We start from the raw sequence: 17658 nt of genomic DNA, 5'->3' as shown, positions 1-17658 counted from the left end.
AAGAAATAGGTCAGGAGGGGTGAAGACGGATGAGAAGAAGGGAGAGCTACGGTTTGTTTATGTAGGGATGAGAAGAAGGGTCGAGAATGGAGGTTTTGGTTGGCGATGAAGGGTTTAGGGAGGTGAAGATGGGGGTTGTTGGTGATGAGGGGTTGGAAATGGAGGGTTCAGCCATGGAGGGATAAAAGAGGGCGGCAGAAGAAAGGGGATTGAAGATGCAGGATGCTTCGAGAGGTGGAGAGAGGCGGTCTTCTCCTCGTTAAAAACCCTAAAAAGAAATTTTGCCATATGCCCGCTTTACTTTCAAGATTTTACCAAGAGGGTTTTTTTTTTACGAAATTTCGCTAAAATAGGTGCTTTTCATAAAACTCGATTTTCAAAAGGTGTTTTCAAAAGATTATTTTTGTGTTTTTTTCTTTTTCTATTTTCTTATTTTTTTCTTTTTTTCTTGACATTTTCTTTTTTTTTTGTATTTTTTGAAAACAAAACTCTAAAAACTAAGGAATTTAAACTGATTTTACAAAATGTTAAGATATTTACAAAAGAAGGGTTTTTATGAGAAATCAGGGTTATTTTGGGGAAATTCTTTCAGAAAATGGGTTTGGATCCAGGTTTTGAGGAAATGTTGAGTTTTGAAACTTGAATCGAGAAATACAACACGACGGATCCAAACGGATGCCGGATGGACTATCCGAGCTATTTTAAAACTTTTTTGGCTTTTTCTCTAATTTTTATTTAAAAGTTGGACAACGAGACTCAGATATGGATCTGGACAATGGATCCGGATCCGAAATCAAGTTAGATATATAAAATGAATTTAATTTCAGTAAAACTTGAGAAATGAACTGGAATTTAGATTTAATAGTGACTCAATTGCTCAGAAAATGAAATCAGGGGCAAAAAGGTGATATTTAAAAGATTTTGAAAAAATTGGGGTGTTTACACTTGTGCCTTACAATGCAAATAAAAGAAAAGAAATGAAGAAGAACAAAAAAAAAATCAAAATGAAGAAATGTTGAAAATAAAAGGAAAGAGATGCTTACAGAAAATAGAAAAGGGGAAGAAGGGTACTTACTTGACTTGGAAGAGGGACTCGAGGCTCCTTCTGCCACTTAAGGGGAATCCCTCTACTGTTGAAGAAGAGGAGAAGGGGGGAGAGATCAGAGAAGAGACGCGATGATGGAGTGAAGACGGATGGGAATGTCGATCCCTGGAGGTCTGTTTATATAGGTGAAGACCGTTACATTTTTTCAAATTGAGTCCTTCCAATTTTTGAAATTTTTTAAAGAGGTGGACCTTTCCAAAAGTTTTTCTCAAAAATTTGGGGGGGGGGGGTCTTCACAAAACAACTTTCAAAAAGGGATTTTAAACCTTTTTTTGTATTTTTCTTTTTCCATTTTGATTTTTTTGTTCTTTTTCTTTACAATTTCTCTCTCTTTATATTTTTTGGTGTTTTTTTGAAATAAAACTTTAAAACTGTGGGAAAATTGGGGATTTAAAACTATTTTTATGAAAATTTGAAAATATTTACAAAAGAGAGATTTTCTGAGAATTCAGGGCTATTTTTTAGAAATTTCTTCAAAAAACGGGTCTGAATCCAGGTTTTGAGAAAATATTCAAGTTTTTGACCTTGAATCGAGAAATACAGAGCAGTGGATCCAAGCGGATACCGGATGGACTCTCTTAGTCATTTAGAAGCTATTTTTGATATTTTTATAATTTTGATTTGAAAATTGGATAACAGGGCTCAGAATTGGATTTTGACATTGGATCCGGATCCAAAATTGAGTCAGATATAAAAAATGAATCTGATTCCAGTAAAATCCGAGAAATAAACTGGAATTTTGATTAAAACTGACTCAATTATTCAGAAATGGGGTCCAGGGGCAAAAAGAGAAATTTTTACAAATTTTTAAAAAATTTGGGGTGTTCACAGACTCGCCTGTCGGTACGAGGTTCAACCGTTTCTAACACCTTTACCAGGGGTAATTGAACCAAGGATCAATCATGTACTTTGTTTTGCTCAACTTGTCTAAATCGTGTTCTATTTCCTAAATGCGTAGAGAATCAGGTATGTGCTCAGAAAATGCAGATTGAAAATATGATGTATGCTTCAGAAATTTGAAATGCTTGGAAAAATTCTTAAAAAAGGATGACACTATGAAAATCGTGAGCCTTATTGAAAGAATATTTCTGAAGGAAAGAAGTGCCGATTTATGAGAAATCCATGAAAATCGATTTCTGAGAAAAACTCAAAATGACTTGGAGAAAATTGATTTCTCTTAATTTGAACTTTGAAATTGAAGATGTTATAACTTGGAAAATCGTTATTTGAACTTAGGAAATACTTGAAACATCCTTGAAAACCAAGGGTTTTGAGAAAATCAATTTCTGAGAAAGACTTGGAAAATTTTGAGAAAATTGATTTTTCTGAAATGGGATCGAAAAAATGAATCAGAAAAAGGGGCGTGTGGCCCTGTGAAATACTTTCATGATGCAATCTAAACTTAGATGAATGAATGCAATTTTGAAGAAAATATTTTCTGAAGAACTTTTGAGAAAATTATTTGGAAAATCAAGTTTATGTGCCTTATAGAACTTTAATGAAGTAATTTCACCTCATATCCCTAACTATGGCCACAGATATGGATTGAATATATATCATTTGATTCTAAAAGGAGAAAAACATTTATAAAAGATTGAAACATGCAATGGTTTTTGAAGATAGCCTAAGAGTGTAGGTTGATTGTGGCTTAAAAGAAGATGATAAATTTGGATTTTGTTCGTATTCTGACTATGGCCATAAATACGAACTCAATCGAGTTTACCAACTCCCTAGAAGCTAGTGCACGTGCCATTCGTGTAGACAATGGTGAATTTGAATATGCTTGAATCATCATTTATCACACATTGACACTATTATAAAATTAAACTATATGCACATGCAAACCCTAATCTAGGCAGAAATTTAAATTCGTATTCCAAATTTATTTATAATTTACATCACGAATTGAATTTAAACAAATAAAAATAAAAGAAAAATAGCCTTGAATATCTCTGCAAAACTAGAAAAGTTGTTAGTGAAAATATGTTGGCTTTTCTAGATTTATCCAGTAATATCTAAAAATTACTGGATTTATCCGGATATAAACCTTTTTCCATGTTTTTCTGAAATAAACATAATAAAATATAATATAAAATTAAAGAAATAATAAAAATAAATAACTTTGAAATTCAGAATTTAGAGAAAATTGACAAAAATACCCCTGAAAACAAGACTATGGCCTTGAAATCAGGGTTTTCAGAAAATATTTTGATAAAACTTTGGATTTAGGGCTTAAAAAGACTCAAATCAAAGCCAAATCGAATATAAAGTGTCTTAGCATGATTCTAAACATGAAAAAACCATAAAAATATGAACTTTTATGAAAAAAATTAAAAATAACACAAAGTCATGATTTTTTGCTTGGATCGGGACTCCACGGGCATCCTGTTTTCATATTTTCATCAAATAGCCTATCAAATGAATTAAAAAATTAATCAAAATTAATATGGATAGTTATCATAACCCTAAAATTTAGATATAATAAAAAATATTTATTTTTGACATGATTTTAATATAAAAATTACACAATAACTCTAAAATATACAATTTTTACTCGCGAACACATACCTGTCACAGTGTTAGACTCGATTTAGGGATCAAATAACCATAGAAATTCATAAAATTTTACTGAGAGATACTAGACAGAAAAAAAGAGATTTCTCTATTAATAAATCAAAAAAATCATTTTTGGTCAGGGAGATATTATTCTGGCAATGTACTCTTAAATTTAACGAATATAAAATATGTAAAAATAGACACTTCTAGTTTCGGGTACAAGGAAAAATAACAAATCTTATTCAAAATTTATAAAATTTTAGCAGTAAATAGTAGACATTCATAAAAAGAGTTTCCTTTTTACAGATCATCAGTCGGATTTGCGGTTAGGGAGATACAATTAACACAAGTTGAACTAAGGTTTAAACAAAGCTTAACTTGTTCTGAGAAGTGGATCCTATTTTTTGACAGGAGGAAAATAGCAGACAGTGACATAAAATTATGAGAAAAATACACTAAATAATAGACACCAAGACAAAGCTACTGCAGTTTACGGATTATAAATTGAATCTCGGATGACAGAAATATCTAATCTTCAAGTTACACCTGAATCTCAATAACGATTTCAAGTGTCAAGGATCACGGTTCGGCTTTATATCTTTTTGATAGAGTTTCCGAACCCAAAATCATCTGATTTTTTTACAGGGAGTCACTGACAAATCCATGAGCCTACCCTAAAAAATTCAATTTTTTTAATGAATATTTATGTATTAAATAATATGATTTCTACAGATCCAGAATCAAAATACATGAATACCCAATAAAACACTAAAAACCCTAATTTGAACATGTAAGTTAATGAAAAAAATATGTAAAAAGCATAACGAAATTGAAATAGATGCTGAAACATATGAGATAAACACTATTATGATAAGAAAACAAAAAAAATCCAGGGAATTCATGGTTAGATTTGATTTACCTTTTGAAAAGATGGATTTAGCCCATTTAACGAGCAAATCTCATCTTTTATTGGTTAAAAACTTAAAAAATAGAGTTCTTAACGATTCTAACGGATTAGAATCCTGAAAAACACAATGAAACAGAGTTAGATCATCTTCTTGAACCTATTTTGAGGTTCTTAAATGAAAACCATGGTTAAAATCCATAAACAAAGGGGACGACAATGACAAATTATATGAAATACAATAAAAAATTAATGAAAACTATGAAATAAGGTTGAAGGGATTTACCTTGGGGGCTGCAGCTACAATGGAGAAAGGAGAGGGTGCTGGAAGGAGAGAGAAGCTCCAAGAAAGTGAGAGAGGGAGAATAGGGGTCGACCCCCCCCCCTTTGGTCTCTCTTAAAAGATTTTCAAAATTCTATTTTTAGAAAGTTTCCTAATTGATTTGATAGGCACATGTGGGGGGCAATTTTTTTGGAATTTTCCTAAACTAACCTTAGCCCTAATTACCTAATCAACACCTAACTAGACTTTTAATTAACCTAAAAGAACTCTAAATGTGGTGCCACCTAGTGTGGGCCCCATTTGATTTTTCAAAAATGATTTTAAAACTTGAAAATGAGAAATCAGAACTCCTCCAGACATGACGCCAACTGAGTGGGCCCCACATTAGAGTTTTGAAAAAGTTGAAATAAAGACTGAAAATGGTTTTAAAATGGAATTAAAATCAACAGATGAAATTCAGAGATTTTGAAAACAGAGTCCTAAGCGAACTGAAACTCTGGACCAGAGTCCAGAACTAACTAAAACTCTGAGATTTAGGTTTTTGAAAGTCAAATGAAGAGGATTTTGAAAGATTTTCTCAAAACTGGTAAAAATAAGTCAGAAAATACAGTCAGAGTTAGAGTTTGAACTCAATCGAAACTCTCAAATAGAGTCCTGAATCAACTAGAACTCTGCAAAATAGACTAATTTTCGAAAAACAAATGAAAAAAATGGAAATGGAGGTAGAAACAAGATTCAGAATAGAGTCCTGATCATATTAGAACTCTAAGACAGAGTCCTAATCAGACTAAAACTCTAGATTTTGGGTCTTTGCTGAAAAATAGATGAAAGAATTTGCGAAAACTAGTGAAATGGCAACAAGCAGTAAAATCAGAACAGAGTTTTGATCCAACTAGGACTCTGGGGACATAGTTCTAATTTGACTAGGACTCTTAAACTTTTGGATTTTATGAGAAAACAAACAAGAAGATTTTGGAAAACAGGTGAAAATAGGGTAGAAATTGAAGTCAGGTTCAGAGTCCTGATCTGACTAGGACTCTGAGGAAGAGTCTTAATTCGACTAGAACTCTAGAAATTTTTAATTTTCTAGAAAGCAAATGATGAGATTTTAAAAAGAACTTTTGAAAACAAGTGAAAATGAAGCTAAAAAATGAAATTCGGCTAGAGCCCTGATTCGATTAGGACTCTAAGATAGAATCCTAGAATTTTGAAATTTTGTTATAAAAGTGTAACAATTTTGGTTTCTGAAGAGATAAATGAGGAGATTTTTGAAATATTCTATCAAAATTGAGGTCAGGTTCAGAGTTCTGATCCAACTAGGACTCTTTGAATAGAGTCCTGGTTCAACTAAAACTCTGAGTTTCTAACTTTTTTCGAAAGATTTCGAAAGATTTGGTTGAAAACAAGTAAAAATGGCAACGAAAGATGGAGTCCTAATCTGACCGAAACTCTGAATTTTTGAGCCAAAATGAAAGAGTTTGAAAAAGATTTATCAAAACAGATAGAAATGCCAGTAAAACATAGAGTCCTGATCCGATTGGGATTCCGAAAAAGAGTCCTAATCCTACTAGGACTCTAAGATTTTGGCTCTTTTGAAAGTCAGATGAGAAGATTTTTTAAAACAAGTGAAGAATACAAGTAAAAGATAAAAGCAGGATAAAATCCTAATCCAACTGAAACTCTGAAAAAGAGTTCTGATCCAACTAGAACTCTAAAATTTTGGCTAAAACGAAAGATTTTGAAAGGTTTTCTCAAAAACAGGTAAAAATAGAAGTAAAAGGCAAAGTCCTGATCCAATTGGGACTCTGAAAAAAGAGTCATGATCCAATTAGGACTCTGAGAAAGAGTCCTAATTCGACTGAGACTCTAAGATTTTAAAAGATTTTCGCAAAAATAGATTAAAATGGTAGTAAAAGGCAAAGTCTTGATCCAACTGGGACTCTAGGAAAAGAGTCCTGATCCAACTAGGACTCTGAAATTTTGGCCAAAATGATAGAAATGGACATGGAATAAGATCACATCTGATTTAGAACCAAAATAGAATTTTGAAAAAGGTTTAAAAAGATAAAAAGATAGAGTCCTGATCCAACTAAGACTCTTAGATTTTTAAGAAATTTGATAAATGAAAGAATCCAGAAGCGACACCACCTAGATGGATCTCATCTGAGGATTGAAATCAGTTAAAAATTGATTTTAAAATAAATCCAGATTGTTTTTCTGAAGAAAATAAGATCCTGGGGGTTAACAAATGAAAAATATCGATGCAAAACCTAGGTTTATAAAATTGATCTTGAAAGAAAAGTTTTAAAATTGAATCTGGATTAGAGATTTTGAAAATAGGAATGCTGGATCTCGACAATGAGATGCAATGTAATGAAATGTCATGCAATAACATACAATGATGCGAGATGATATGAAATGAAATGTAAAAGACAAACCTTGGCTAAGGGATTTGAAGTCCCAGACCTTTCGCAGAAGCAAGGATTGATGATTGAAATTGAGCCAAAATGAGGATTAAATCTTGATTGTAGGATGGTGTATTGTTTTTTTTTTATAAAATTTGGGCTATGAATAGCCTTGGCTCAAATATTGACCAGTTAGTTCTCTGAAGACTGCAGAGAGTGGGTCCCAGTGGCAAGAGGTAGGTGTTTGTGAATGAGGGTAAAAATTTGGGGTGTTTACAAAAGGTTAATCTATTAAATTTTTTATTAATAAAATAAAAAATAAATTATAAGTCTTAATTCATTAGATTTATAAATTAGTTAAGCTAGAAAAGAAAGGTGGGAACTTCTTACCCTGGTTTGGGCTCCACTAATATGGTAACCTTATGGGAAGCTTACAGACCCAAAGACTCATCAGAATTTGACGTTTAAATAGTCGTTTCGATTGCCCTTGAAATGTAGATCGTCATGATGGTCTTAGATTTAGCAGTTTGTATATGGATCCATAGAAAATTTTAGTTAATGCTGAAAATATTAATTTTTGACCTATAATTAGGCATAAACTTTTGTGAATGATAAAATGCTTAAATTAACACCAATTTAGGCATGTAGATTGTTGATTTTGATGCCCTCGAAATGAGAAACGAAAATGTTGAATATGATTTAATAGATGAACCACTGATCGGCCAAAATTTCTTTCGAAACAATAATGATGTTGTTCGGAGCATCTGACCCTATGGGTTCAATCCAATGAGATTGGATCCAATATACTGAGTTGTATCTAACCCAATCTATCCCTAATTAGATCCAAATACCGTGAGTTATATCCAACCTAATTGGGTTTGATCCAAATACTATTAGTTAAATCCACTACCTAATTTAAGGTACAAATCCATATTAGATTCAAATGTTAGAATTTAGATGCAGGTCCAATATCTATAACCTAAATACATACAAATCATTCATTTTCTTGTTTAGTCCACATATTTTAAATTTTATAATTATTCTTGCAATATTTTTTATAACTTTAGACTTAATTTCATAATAATTTAAAATCAAGAAAATCAACAAAATCAAAAATTTTGAGAAAACCAAGAAATTACACTAATGTCATAGATGCACATAAAGTTCATCATTTATTCATTTTAATTGCCAAAGAAAATTTTTGGGTTTTATATCCTACCTCAATTACAAAAAATTTTATCCCTGAAATTCGATATAAGCATCAAACAAAAGAACTACCAAAATATAGTTCATCACGCTTTCGCTGCGCACTCTAATTAAATAATTTAACTTCAAAAATAAAATCCATATGAGTTTCGAGGCCCAACAGTCAAGGCTATAATATGATGTACCTAGCTCTTTATTTTTAGGTTCTCAATTTTCACAATATAATTCAATTGCTTTTTTCAATGCAACCATCGAAAGCAAATAATTTAAACATTTTTCATTTTATATTATTAACATCATAACAACGAAAACCCTTTTGGGTTTCAGAATAACCAAGAAAGGCACAAGGAATGGCCTTTGGAGAAAGTTTGTCATTTTTATCAGTAAGGACAAAACATTTACATCAAAAAACCCTTAACCTGCTATAATCAGGTTCTTTTTCATATAATTTTTCAAATGGAGAAATCTTGTTTAAATTTTTTGATGGAAGTCTATTTATGAGATAGACTGAAATAAGAGTTGCCTCAGCCCAGAGTTTCTTTGGAATATTTTGCGAAATGAACAAGGTTCTAGTTATTTCAATGACATGCCTATGCTTTCGTTCAGCTAACCCATTTTGTTGAGGGGTTTTTGGACAATATTTTTTATGGAGAATACCAAAACTTTCAAGATAACTCTTGAAAGGTATTCACCTCCAGAGTCAGACCCAAGAATTTTTAAACTTCCATTGAAATGATTTAAAACCATCATATGAAAAATTTTAAATGTTGAAAAAACTTCATGTTTATGTTTAAAAAAGTATATCCAACAAAACCTAGTGTAATCGTCCACGAAAATCACATAATATGAGAATCCTCCTTTAGATATCACAAGAGTCGGACCCCATACATCGGAATGAACAATTTCAAAGGGTTTTGTCGTAAACATGGATCTTTGAGTAAAAGGTAGACTTTTCATCTTCCCAAGAATACATTAATTACATAAAAAATCTCGTTTACAAAGATGTTTAATAAAAGGCAAGAGATTTTAACAATGTTGGGATGTCCCAAGCTCTTATGTCATACATGAATATCTTTGTTTTGAACAAAATTACAAAATTGATTCTTGGGAACTTGAAAAAAATCAACGTAGTAGAGGTCTCCTCTCCTAGAGCCTTCCTCAATCAACCTCCCGGACCGGCGATCCTGTATCCATGGTCCGAGAGTTGAGAGACCGAAAGTAAATTTAAATTTAATTTTGGTATAAGACGAATTTTTGGAACAAAGAAATCTTGTTTTTCAAAATTGCCTATTCCTTTAATTTCAAGAGGTGTTCCATCAGCCATTGAGACAAAAGATAGAAGAGCATTTTTAGAAAAAATCGGAAAGAGAATAAGCACTTGGGGTCATATGGAAAGATGCACCAGAATCTAAAAGCCAAGATGTCTTACCGGGAGGAGAAGAAGTTGACATAGCGGCTCCGGAAATGCCTCCCTTGAGAAGAGGTTATAAAGCTTCCACTGTTTGTTGAAGAGAAAGAGACCCATTTGATGATGATGATCATTCCTCCGGTTGGGATGTCATAGCCATCGCAATTAATTTTTTTCATTTAGGGCAAATGGGTTTGATATGCCCCAGTTCTTTACAAAAATGGCAATTTAATTTGCTATAGTTTCTTTTGCCATATTGATCGTTTCCTTCTTGACCTTGATTCTTGAAGTGAGGAGGTTTGTAGGCCTTCACATTATTCCCCGGTCTTGACACGGCATTTACCCCTTCACAATCTTTTTGAGTAGAAGAGGTAGCAAGAATGCTAGGATTACTCTTACTAATCCCCATACGGGTTTCATCACCACTTAACTTAGTGATTACATCTTCAATTGAGGGAGATGTGAAGGCAAAGAGAAGGGAGGACCGAATTTGTTCAAATTCAGGTCTAAGTCCATTTAGAAAATTGAAGAACCGATCTTCCTCTAGTTGTTTGTGTCTTAATTCAATCGCTTCTCCACTCCATTTTGGTTTAAGCATAGCTAGCTCGTCCCAAATAGAAGATAATTCGGCAAAGTATTCCCGAATAAACATCTTATTTTGTTGGAGGGTCAATACCCTTTTTTGGAGATAGTACTTGTGTGACAAATCTCTTGAAGTATACATTTTCTCAAGATATAACCAAGCTTCGAAAGCTTTTTTGAACTTAATGATGTTGGCGTTTATCTTGGTTTCAACGGATGAAAAAATCCAAGACAAGATCTTGAAGTTTTTCATCTCCCATTCGTCATGCTTTCTTTAATACTCTTCAAGAGCCCTTTGTCTTTCTCTCCTTCAAGGATCTTAATATCCCCCTTTTCAACGATTGTAATTTTTTGTTCGGGTTCCGGTATCGAACCTTGAACATACCCCCAAAGCCCCTTTCCATTAAATATGGGCTTTTATATTACCGACCCAAACATGATAATTTGAACCATTAAGTTTAAACCCAAGGGAGAAGTGGGAGTCCTTTTCGCCCATTAGAGAGGATAGAAGTTGAAAAATAACATGTACCTCAAAAGATTTTCAAGTCTTTCTTGACAAAAGAGGCTTCTAAAATATTGTCCGAAGAAGATGATCCACTTCAAACTCCAATAGCTTGAAGACACGTTTTTCGAGGCACTCAAAAAATGAAGAAATGCACGATCCTCCTTCAACGAGGCTCTGATACTATGTGAACTTATCTTCAACAAGATACTAAGATCAAGACCTTAATATTCTTGATAATAAATGCGTGCACACATGCACAATAAGAACACTTAGAATACTTGTGCACAAAAGCACAAATCAATCTCACAAATGCACTAAAAGAATAAAAGGCTTTATTGAATGCTTGGACTTTAACCCAAAGCCATAAAAATACACAAGGGGAGAGCCCCTTTAAATAGAGGAAGTGGAGGCCTTGGAGGGGCTCCACTTCTAGTCGTTGGAGCCCCTCCAACGGTCACAAATGTGACCGTTGGAAGGGGCCCAACGACTAGATGGTGGATCCCGCCAAGGTACACACTACCTTTTACAAAAACGAATAAAATAAAATGAAAAAGAAAAAGAAAAATAATTACAAAACATATTCAAAAAAGAATATGTTGTAAAAAGACTAAACTACCCCTACGGCTATAATCAATAGGAAAATATTTTTTTCATATAAAATATATATATTAGATTACATGGTTGATTACATAATTTAACAAGAGCTTGCTTACATAGTGAGATGATCAACAAAGCTAAGGTGGTTGTTATGTACATGATTCATGTCCATCAAGAATAAACAGGATGTTTTTCCCCTTGTTTTTTGAGGCAGCATCCTTTGTCTAAAGATGATGCAAGTAATGAGCATCATGACATGAAGAAGAACCAATGGGATATGATGGTTTGGTACAAGAATGGCTGTTTGAGCACCACTGATTGTACAACTAAACATGGGTGGCACTGGTATAAACTCTCCTAGCCAATAACCTAATTTGAGATTGAAGTATCTCAACTAGCCCATCAAGTTTAGGGGAACCAATGGGATACGGCGGTTTCGTACAAGAATTTCTGTTTGAGCACCACTGATTGGACTACTAAAAATGGGCACTGGTATAAACTCTCCTAGCCAATAACCTAATTTGAGATTGAAGTATCTCAACTAGCCCATCAACTTTAAGCTTTAGTCTAAATGACTATTTTAATTATCAGTGTTCCACAGCCTCAATGAAGGACAATGATGCCCAAATTGGAGTTGAAATCAGCAAGGAAACCAGACTATTATTGCATATCCTCTATATGACCTTTGTATGTGTTTTGCTGCTTTTGGACTATGGCTAACCATTATCAAAGCTAACAAGTGAAATTCCATAAGATCTACAGAAACCGTGTTTCACCGTTTTCTAAAATGAATATTCTAATCATTCATGTTCTACAGCCTCAATGAAGGTACCTGGTGTAAGATACACAAATGATGACCAAAGGGAGTTGAAATCAGCAAGGAAACCAGACCATTGTAGGTCCTCTATATAACCTTGTTGTATGTGTTTTGCACTATGGCTGACCATTATTAAAACAAGCAAGTGAAATTCCATAAGATCCACAGAGACCATGTTTTCATCCATAGCATCCCAAGTGCCGAGTCAATCAAAATTAATTCATCCTTTTACTCAATGAAGGTACATGGTGTAAGATACACAAATGATGACCAAAGGGAGTTGAAACCAGCAAGGAAACCAGACCATTGCAGGTCCTCTATATAACCTTGTTGTATGTGTTTTGCAGTATGGCTGACCATTATTAAAACAAGCAAGTGAAATTCCATAAGATCCACAGAGACCATGTTTTCATCCATAGCATCCCAAGTGCCAAGTCAATCAAAATTAATTCAGCCTTTGTACTCATTGGAAAGTTGTAGAAAGGAGGGGGGGGGGGGGGGGGGTCTGTCTTTGGAACAGACAGAAGTGCTCGGGCAATGCCTCTGATCAAGCATTGCACAGAAAACAATGTTCAAAGGTGCATACAAGATTGTGCTTCCAAAAATTATAATGCCAGGATAATCATAAGAATGATAACATTGAGATTTCTATTTAGTATCATGGTCAAAATGGCTACTTATATTTTGCTCAAGTGTACTACAGTAAATTGCTAGACTACATGTTGCTTCTTTTTCTTGTTGATTTGTCTGATGTCAATCTATTTATGCTCTAAGCAACTTTATACGCTTTAGAGAATTATGATAGTCATTGTTTAATATTTACATCATTTTTTTTGTAATATTAAAACTTTTCTTTGTTATTTTTCCTGTATACTTTCGTTTCAAATTTTTCCTCATTATTTCTTTGTTATTTTTTATTTATCTGACAATTTTTATGCACTAAGCAACATATTGTCATTTGGTAAATTACAATAGTCATTGTTTAATATTTACATCATTTTATTTTTTGTAATCTTAAAACTTTTCTTTGTTATTTTCTTGTTTTCTTTGTAATATTAAAACTTTTCTTTGTCATTTTTCCAGTATTCTTTTGTTTCATATTTTTTCTTGTTATTTCTTTGTTATTTTCTATTTATCTGACAGTTTTTTATGCACGAAGCCAGCATATTATCCTTTGGTGAATTACAATAGTCATTATTTTTGTAATCTTAAAACTAGTCTTTGTTATTTTCTTGTTTGCCATGTATTATTTTGTTGATCCCCTTCCAAATTGATCTCAAATCTCAATCACTTAAAAGATAGGTCTTATTGACTCTACTCTATTTTTTTTTAATAATGCTGGCTTGAACAATTTGGTACATACATTTAGTATAACTTACAGCATTACCTAAGCCAATGAATTTGTTTGTTATAATCATAATTGACCAGAAAGAAAACAATAATTTACCTGGTCGAGTTGAAGAAAGCAAAGAGCAAAAAAAAATCAAATGCAGACTCATGTAGCTGACATATATACCTTTACCAAAAGCTGGGTAAGATCTTTCATGGAATGCACGTAATCCTCTGTAAGGTTTTCAACATAGACACCTGTTTTAACATCTTCTCTGATCTGTTATTGCATTCAGGATGTTAGACATAATGCAGATGGAACATAGTATCTTATTACAGTACTTAATACAACATGGGCATGACTACTACCTGCAGATTTTTTTGATTTGGATCCAGTAAATCAGTAATTTGTTCATTATAGATCTGGGATTGACAAATCACAATCTAAGTATTGGAAGAACAGAATCAATTGATCAGAAGACATACAGTTTAGTCATAAATCACACTACCTCTAGAAAAGAACAGTGACACTGGTAACTCAGCTGTCTGTCAGAATGTTTGACTTGCTCCTGCGAATATAAAACAAATCTCAAAAACACAACAAAATCACTAAAAAGACCAACATTTTCATATTGAAGAATAGATTTTGTGATTTAAAAAAAGGAAAATGTGGAACCTACTTGCTGGATTCGGGCAAACAACTGCTCAAAGACACTAGGGGTTATACCCAAGTGGGCACTTGAAGAATTGCCTTCAGTAAGAGCATTAGCAGGCCCCCACATTGTATAAGTTTTGCCACTGCCAGTCTGGAACAAATAGACACCACAATGTTCTCCAGGATTAAAATTCATGCTAATATAGAAAGAGAGCTTTGAGATTTGGAGGACTAATTATGATGGCAATTATAAGATTATTACCTGCCCGTACGCAAATATTGAGCTATTAAGCCCTGCCAAACAATTCTCCACCAGTGGCACACCAACAAGCTGGAACATATCTTCCTGGAAAAAACAAAAAGTGAAAATGAAGACATTGCATGTCTCAACCGAACTTAATAAGAAAATGCTGTTAATAGAACGTGTGAAAATCAACATATTTTCTTCAACAAGACCTAAAGGCTTCAAAGACTAAAACATCAGACAGAAACTCATCATCCTGCACAAGAATCTGTCAAGATCAAAACTCAGAATTTTAACCCGGCGAGAGAAAGAGCCTTCATCCATCCCTTGTACAGGTTCGGATCCTCCTGATTCTGCTTCTCAGATGATAGATATCAGAAGATCCTCACATATTCGACATCCGCTCGACAAGTGGGTAAGTTATAAAAAAATTTCGTTGGATTTTCAGATATTTTTGACATCCATAAGTAAAGAGGATGAGCCTCTCATGTTCTATCAAGCTGCAAGTTCTAGAAGATGGGTTGAAGCCATGAATGAAGAAATGGAAGCCTTACATGAATGTGGGACATGGGAGATTGTGCCTAAACCACCAAACAGAAATGCCGTTGGGTCAAAATGGGTATACAAGATAAAATATAAACCAGATGGAAGCATCGAAAGATACAAAGCCAAATTAGTAGCCAAATTAGTACCCAAGGGATTCACACAAGAACAAGGACAAGACTTTGATGAAACCTTCAGTCCTGTAGTGAAGATGGGAACTATTCGCATTGTGTTGAGTCTAGCCAATGAACATGGATGGATATTGAGCCAGTTGGATGTTAAAAATGCCTTTTCACACGAGGACTTAAAAGATGAAGTCTACATGGAACAACCCACTGGGTATGCAGAACGAGACGCCAAGCAGTATGTATGCAAGTTGAAGAGGGCACTATATGGATTAAAACAAGCTTCTCGTTCTTCATTCACAATGAACAAGGCGTCTATACTCTTTTATTGATATATGTAGATGACATCATCATCATAGGAAACTGCAAAGATCACATTGAGAAGGTGAAGAAGTTACTAAATCAGAGATTCAAAATGAAAGATTTGGGAGAGCTGCGGTATTTCCTTGGGGTGGAAGTTGATAAAAGATGTGATACACTTACGCTTACTCAACACAAATACATGTTGGACATTCTCAGCAGGGCAGGCATGGCAGATTGTAAGCCATTAGCAACTCCAAGTGTCATTCATCAGAAACTGAGTTCTAGAGAAGGGGATATATATGGATATCCCACTAAGTATCGTAGCATAGTTGGCATGCTGCAATATCTAACTTTTACTAGACCTGACATAGTGTATTCGGTTAATCAGGTGTCTCAGTTTATGCATGAACCTCATACGTCGCATATGGAGGCAGTCAAAAGGATACTTCGTTATCTGTAAGGTACAGTTGGTGATGGCTTGGTATATAAGAAAAGAGAATTAGATCCAGGCGGGGGTCATGATATCATCATTTATGCTGATGCAGATTGGGCGGGTGATCCAGATGAACGACGATCAGTAAGGCGAGCGCTGCCATGGCTATGGAGAGGCGATTGGTTTGTCGACTTCCCCATCTTCTCATAAGCTGGATTATTCTGATGTCCATGTAGTTTTGTCCATCTGGGAAGAGAGATAGTCCTACAGTGCACAGAACCATTGCATTCTGAATCCTTTCTTTAACTGTCCTGGATAGCGAACTGACTTCAACGAAGGTCCCGTACTGGCGGTACAACTCAAGCAGGTCGACATATTCATTTTCCTCCAACTGGATCAGGGGCCAGGATCGGTGACCTGTCATACGAGCTAATGAATCTCGGGGGTCCAAACCCTTGACATTGATCAGGAATTGATGTTCTAAGGGATCGCTTGGCTGACCAGCTGGTTCTGGTAATCCCATGATTTCTGAAAATTCATCCATTAAAACGGTCATCTCTCCCCACGGGAACCAGAAGGTACATGTCCGAGGATTCCATCGCTCCGCCATTGCGTGGATCAGGTTACCGTTGATGGTCTGCTTTCCAACTGCTGACGCCAATTCTAATCCGCACTGGCTCAAATGGTCCGGGAACATTCGGAAAAAGCTTTTTAGCCAGGAATAGTACCACCGGGGAATGAAAGTTCCGGTGCTAAGGGCTCGATGTTCAGGACGACCTTGTCGCACCTCGTAGGAGATGTGACCTTCAGGAAAGATAGGATCGACTTGACTGGATGCCATCGAACTGAAACAGAAAAAGACTCAGAATGAGACTTAGGAAAATGTAGGAAATTTTGAAAATTTTTTCAGGCAGGATATAAAATGTAGCTGGAAATTTGAGATCCAGTGGAAAGGTAGAATGGAAAAACCACCTGGAGTTTTGAAAGAAATAGGATGTTTTGAGAAAATCATCCAGGGTTTGAGAAAATAAAGGGAAAAGATGAGAAATATGGGTATTTGAACATATTTTTGGGAAAATGTAAGGAAATAGAGGTAACATACAAACAATCACATCCTGCACAAACATTCATGCACATACAACACTCCCTAAAAGGCTGACACTAGATGCATCATTTTGAAAACAGTTGTAGGACCCTAATCCTAACTCTAGGTTCAGATCATCTTTGTCCAATCCAGTTATGCCGATATACCTGAACCGAAATTCGAGGTACGTGGCATATAATTTTGACTTCGGTTCTAAGGTAAGGTTTTCCAACATCCTTGAGCGCCTACCGATATACTTCAGACTGTGGCCCGCGGTACGTGGTAGGGGGGTGTTAACCCAAATAGGTGGCCCAGTTGTGAGGCTCTGTCCCGAACTAGGGTTCTGGAAGAGAGCCCAGCAACGTGAAGACCGGGTAATGATAGGTAATTGGGGTTTTAAAAAAATGATCACATGCAAGAAATAGATGGCTCTAAACCTAGAGAGATAGATTTTGAAAATCTTTGAAGAAGCATACATTGTTTGCATTCAGATCCTAAATTGAAGAGAGTTATATTTAGACCTAAGTCTATGTGAACATGAAAAATATCTCCTCAATCTGGTCCTACCAAACCA

At 34.6% G+C, this 17658-nt stretch overlaps 1 protein-coding gene across 1 annotated transcript in view; it reads right to left on the bottom strand.

Annotated features, from left to right (window-relative positions):
• The window catches only part of LOC149843188 (kinesin-like protein KIN-12A), a 68026-nt gene extending 52659 nt beyond the window's left edge, over nt 1-15367 (bottom strand). Inside the window, exons 1-6 of the mRNA XM_090000852.1 lie at nt 15332-15367; nt 14615-14698; nt 14378-14503; nt 14207-14266; nt 14067-14120; nt 13885-13977 (exon numbers count right to left, since the gene is read on the bottom strand). Coding sequence (XP_089856978.1) covers nt 13885-13977; nt 14067-14120; nt 14207-14266; nt 14378-14503; nt 14615-14698; nt 15332-15367 — 453 coding nt within the window. The remainder of the gene's footprint in view (nt 1-13884; nt 13978-14066; nt 14121-14206; nt 14267-14377; nt 14504-14614; nt 14699-15331) is intronic.
• Nucleotides 15368-17658: the final 2291 nt, after the last annotated feature.

Source organism: Nuphar pumila, chromosome 3 (genome assembly GCF_984573655.1).
Source record: "Nuphar pumila chromosome 3, dmNupPumi1.hap1.1, whole genome shotgun sequence".
Classification (NCBI taxonomy): domain Eukaryota; kingdom Viridiplantae; phylum Streptophyta; class Magnoliopsida; order Nymphaeales; family Nymphaeaceae; genus Nuphar; species Nuphar pumila.
This window is presented reverse-complemented; position numbering and strand designations above follow the sequence as displayed.